Consider the following 6,000-nt stretch of genomic DNA (forward strand, 5'->3'; position numbering starts at 1 on the left):
GGATTGCAGATTTGCATAGTGGATTGCGGGTGGGACACACTTTGAAACACGCAGCATAATATGACCAGAATCGCAAAAGCTTCATCAAAGCCCTCAACCAAAACTCCAAGACGCGAGCGAGTCCAACCAGACTTCCTCAAAGAGCGGCCGCACAGACAGGCACACACCCGCACAGCAGCAGCAAAGCAATGGTGACAAGCGGGGACTGCCCCCTAGTCCGACACCAAATTGGAAACAAATCCCATTCTAAAAGGCTTTTAGAATGGGATTTTCAACCCATTCTTTTTTGTTTCTTTTTCGCTATAATTTAGAGTAATTTAATTTCTATTCAGAAATTTATTTGAGAGGTCGAGAGTATGAGAAAGTGCATTTGCAAAGGTAGGAAAGTGCTTGTGACAGGGCGCTGCACCCAAAAAGAACGCCCACAGGAGGGAGGAGTTGAGCAGAGGGAAGTTTACTGCTGTTATGGAGGAAATTACTGTTCAAAACTATTGTGTAGGTCTTACTGATGCCAAAAATGAATGGTTAAAGTGACTGTTCTATCGAATTTCACAAAAAGCCGTTTATCTCTAAATATTTTTTCTGATGCTGAAACCATGCTGTATTCAATTGCTAATGCTTACATAACTACTAACTCTACAAACTAACTCTTTTAGACAGAGAAAGCACACATTCTATTAGTTCTTTTTAGATGATTGGTGTTCACGAAGTCGTAACAGAAGAGAAACCTCGGCTCTTGTAAAATGAGCCTAGAATCCTCAAAAAAAACCCTGGCAGAAGCTATCTACAGCAAGAAAAAAACGGCTGGCAGTCAATGTGTTAAAAGAAATTGAAACATACAAAAACATATTTTGGTATTTGTTGTTTCATGGTGTGATTATGACACTATGCATAAATTACAGACAAAAATCTTCACATCTAGCTGGCAAACTAAGTTCTTGGAAAAGTATTGCAATTTTGGAAATGTGTAGGAACCCTGTAGCTATCTTCTGAATCATGAGATTATGTCTGATATTATCTGCCAACTTTTGCACAGATGTTTGTACAGATGTCAAATAGCACTTGAATTCCACGTGTGCTAGCATTTTACCAGCTTTAAAGCTGCACTAGGCAACATTTTCAGAGTCTCATACCCACTAATTGAGATGCTGTAGATTCCCCGATTTGTCAAACTAGAAATCCTGCGCGCTCACCCGCTGCATGGGCTCGCATACACAGCTCGCCCGCTGAGCGGACTCGCCCGCAGCTCGGCTGTTGCGTGGCCTCGACTGCCCTATTGGCATGCGCAGGGCACATTTGCTCAACTTCGCATCACTGATAACATCACAATTGCTCTTATGACATCACTGATGATATCCCAATGCCTATAACATCATCAGTGATTTCTGCTCTTATGACATCACTGTGACATCATCAGTGGGACAAAAATGTAAACAAACAGACAAAGTCCACTTGGTCCCTTTTGATGATGATGATATTATGATGATTCTGGTATCAGTTTGGACTCTTCTGCCCACAGAAAGTGACCAATCAAAACTTGGACCCCCAGGTTCTTACCCGGGGGGTTGGGACCCCCCAGGGGGTCGCGAGAGTATTTTGGGTGGTCGTGGGAAAAAGGTTGAGAACCACTGCCCTAAACAGCAGTAAGGGCACTAACCCTAACCCTAGATCTAAATCTTCTCTTCTCTCGGCTTTGGTACAAAGCATCACAGACCGGCCGGTTGGTAAACATGAGCGAGTTGTGTGATGCACCGGATTTCTGGGTATTGAAGTCCTTACATTTTACGTCACGCTACCTAGTGTGAAGTTGCCTCTTGTAGCTTTAAATGTAGCATTTAATATTTCCATTTCTTTGCCAATGACACTGCTTTCATGTACCGCAGAAGTCTTACATTTGCCTTTGCCATCATTTTGGCATCCAACAATCATGTAGGTATTTAATGAATAAAATAATGTTTATATGAACATGAGTTTAAATGCCTTTTTTTAAGAATGTCTTTGATTGGGCACATGTCAGATATGATGCGTACAGTCAGACAGTGTGTGCTGATTAAAGACGGCATGCTAACAGACGTCACTGAGGTGTTTGTCAGAAGTCACATGAGGATCTGTGAAGGAAACGTCCTGTCTCTCACCAATGCAGTTCACATCTCCAGTCAGATACACGGGCCAAATGAACCTCTGGGTTCTCAGCCCAACGGGAGCTGAAAGACAAAACTAACAAATAAGGAAAGAACAAAATGATTAGTTCATGAAATTCTACGACTTAGTTATGGAAAGTCATGGAAAAGACGTGGAAAAAGATGGGTAAACTACGACCTCCAGTCAGTGATGATGATAATGATTATATTAATATTAATAATGATGATGATGATTATTATTATGAGGGTAATAATAATTATTATTATTAGGTTTTATTTATATAGCACTCACTGCACCCTTCAAAACCATGTTACAAAGTGCTTTAAAAAGACAAGTAGAATAATAGAATAGAACAATAAGGTAAAAACAAAACAACCAAAAACCACACCAATATGAAAGGGAAAAACTGTTATATTTTTAGGAAAAGCATTACTTTACATTATGTTTTATTCCTTAAAAGGCCATATATTCATTAGTTGGATACTACTTATAAGATGTGGGGACTGTTGAGTCCAAGAAGAGGAGACTTGAGAGACTTGACTTTGGCTTGTTGTACTTTGATGACTTGAGAAGGTTTCTAAAGTCGTGACTTGAGATCTTGTGTTTGTGTAAATGACTTACGGTAGATTGAAAGTGATGAGACTTGTTCCAGCAGACGACTGAATTTAAAAAATACATCTGAATTTGTGTGGAATGATTGCATTTATTGAAGTTGAAACGGATTATAGAAATCGAACTCGTGATGCTCTTACCAAGTTTTGACCCTACTAAAACCATATTGCATTGAAAAGTCCTAGATATTTCGTTTTATCTTGCACATATTTGTGTGTGTGTGTGTGTGTGTTCCAACTCTTTTCAGAATTTGTTTCTTTTCTTCCCATCGGCTCTGCCCGCTCTACAATCTCCGTGATTGTGATACTGAACAGACAGTTTGCATGTCTCTCCCCCGTCAGAGGGTTGATTGGGTGACACCGTTAAAACATTCTTACCCAAACAACAAAGCCACTACGTTTATCTTACTGTACTTTTCTCGCAAACATTTCTCTCAAAATAATAACCCGGAGTCGTTAAAACGGGTCAAGTTTGCGTGAGCGAGGGTGAAACGGACTTGTGAAGGTAAGGCAGCACCGGGCTACTAAACACAGAATCGAGTGTCTTAAGGCCATTACTGATAGCTCATTGATAACACTTGTGTGCTTGTCTACACTGGCGTATCTTAATGTGTCACTGCGTCTGTCAGTGTTTCAGAGTAGACGGAGGCGAGGAGATAAAAGGAGGAAGTTGGTATAGAGGGGCACTTTTCTGTCAGTGTGTTCAGCCAGCGGAAGAGAAGGCCAGGCCACGATCCAGTGTGCATGACGAACACTGACGGGACGGAGACACTCTGGACCCTCAAACGGCGGATGTGCCCGGTTGTAGGTGCGGGTAGTTTGATTTCAGGCGTGCTCGATGGATGCTTCCACGCTGTTTCCCGCCTTGCTGCTGCTGCTGCTGCTTGTGGTTGCCAGCGTGTGCCCGGCAGCTGTAGAGAGACTGGAGCCTGCGGCGGATACAGAGGACCAGGGCAGTCGCCTTCGCGGCCTCTGGAAGCTGCACATGAGGGACTCTGCATCGAAAGGAAAAGGTGAGAGAGCGAGGGGGATTTTTTTGTTGTTGCTTTTGCTCCAAGAGTGCAGAAAATCACTTAAAAAGAGATGACTAGTGATGTTCGCTTGATTTTACACAGGGGCTTTTTAGCTTCTAAGATCACTAACATCTGCAGTTGCATCACACAGGGTGCTCTTATGTGGTAGACCTTGTCTTAACCTACATTTCTGTGAGGTCAGGTTGTGTTGCATAAGCTAGTATTAAACACTAGTCATATTATGTCACCTTGGGAGATAGAAACGCAGAGTAAATCTTCTAAACGGAGAACAACATGATAAAACACTTGGAGTTGGCTGGAGTTCAGCGAAGTTCAGCTAAGGTTTGTGCTTGGAAAGATAGTGCAGTGAGTGTAATGTCCTGTAGCCCACGTGTTAAAGATGAAGGGAAAGTCATCTTGCCACCCTCTGGTGCATAGACTCAATACTCACTGAGAAAAGACTGAACTTCTCCATAGGCAACACTGTGTAGATTAGGCTATATTGCAGAGTATTTCCCAACAACAGAATATATATTTTTATTAATTGGAATTCTATCTGTCAATATAATCGGGGTATGATTTTTATTAAATTTTATTTTGTGCGGGCGCATGTATTGTAGGGCTGCAAAAGTCAAAAGTAGTTAACCTGTTTTCATGTTTAGTTAAAAACCTATCATCTCTCTGTCCGCAGCAGGTATTCCTCCTCGTCCAATCAAAGGAGTGGCCAAGCAGCAGCAGCTGCTGTACTGCCGTGTTGGGATTGGCTACCATCTACAGATTCTACCCAGTGGCTCCGTTGGAGGCGTCCACAAACCCACCGAGAACTGTGAGTTCAGTTGATACACACAAATGATAACACAGCATATTAAAAGTGTTGTGTGTTTATTCTGCAGACAGATTAGAGTTTTAGTTCAACAACAAAAAGGTTTTCTGGCTGGCTAAGTAACGTTAGTGAAAAAGAGGAGGTAAGAGAGGAGGAAGCTAATATGACTCCTAGCGCTCTGCTACGCACTGAAAAATCCAACCTAGTAATGAATTAATGAATAAAATAGGTCCTATTTTTGCCATTCAATTCAACCAATACAATTATTTATGCGTCTAAAAGTGTTTGTGTGACTAAACCTCCAATCTGCTCAGCTGGGGTTCCCAGCTTGTCTCTGCATCATATTTCTACAATGCCGATCTATCTCTGTCTCCTGCAGGCTGGCTGAAGGTGTTCGCCATGAAACACGGAGTGGTGGGAATCAGAGGAGTGAAGAGCGGCCTGTACCTCTGTATGAGCACGGAGGGAATCGCATATGGAGCGGTATGTAGTAGTAGTACAGCATGGTTTAAATGGGTGTTGTGTGAGAAAATATGTGCGTTTTCATTAGACCTGGATTAAATAGTGTTTGTAAGATGGACGATAGACCTCTGCTATACCACATACAGTACTTCCAATCATTACAAGATATGGAGTAACGTTACAAGATTGGTGGCTTTTATGTGAACAGGACAGTTGAGATAGTGCCAAAAGTGTGCTGAAATCCATTATAACTGAGTAAATAATGCCATTTAGGTTGTTTTTTTTAATATTACCTAACAACGCCGTTTAATCGTCCCATTTTAACCGTCCCCCATTTAGAAGCAGTTTTCTGACGACTGCCAGTTTAAGGAGAACCTGGAGGAGAACCACTACACCACCTACTCCTCTCTGTCTCACCCAGGCGTCTACCTGGCTCTGTCCCACAAGGGAGAGGCCAAGAAGGGCACCACCGTGGGGCGCCACCAGTCCTGCACCCACTTTCTGCCTCGGAGGACGGCCTGATCGGTTTACGGCCCGGGGGAATCCCTGCCTTGAGATTTTCAGGTCAACTTTTTCAACTCTTTCAGCGCTCGACCCAAACAAGGAATATAGTTTCTCCTCGAGCTACTTTGGGTCCTGAATCACAGTTTTTTAAGGGAAACGTGGAAACTACTTGATCAAACGAGATACTGCATAATTGTGAGAGATATCATCAAAGGGATTTTTTATTTTATTTTTTATAAAAGGGACTGAGCTAAAAATGCTCTTGTTCAACACTGAACTACCTCACACTCATACAGCTGCAACCATTCACTGCTGGGAGCGAGTCCAGGATTCAAACCAACAACCTTCCAGTCACAAACCCTCTTCTCAATATGTAGCAAGCAGTTAATCTGTCACTGCGGCATCATGACTTTACACAGACTTCTCTGAACTCTTTTAGACATGA

General features: G+C 42.4%; 1 protein-coding gene across 1 annotated transcript; it reads left to right on the plus strand.

Annotated features, from left to right (window-relative positions):
• Positions 1-3,591: 3,591 nt before the first annotated feature.
• Positions 3,592-5,573, plus strand: LOC310777930 (fibroblast growth factor 4A-like; the record flags this gene model as incomplete). Its single annotated transcript, XM_083638273.1, has 4 exons — positions 3,592-3,766; positions 4,461-4,592; positions 4,969-5,072; positions 5,391-5,573. 4 exons carry the CDS (start codon positions 3,592-3,594, stop codon positions 5,571-5,573), a joined length of 594 nt encoding a protein of 197 aa, XP_083494399.1.
• Between the last annotated feature and the right edge of the window lie 427 nt (positions 5,574-6,000).

This window comes from Poromitra crassiceps, assembly GCF_964638095.1.
Source record: "Poromitra crassiceps genome assembly, chromosome: 6".
NCBI lineage: Eukaryota > Metazoa > Chordata > Actinopteri > Beryciformes > Melamphaidae > Poromitra > Poromitra crassiceps.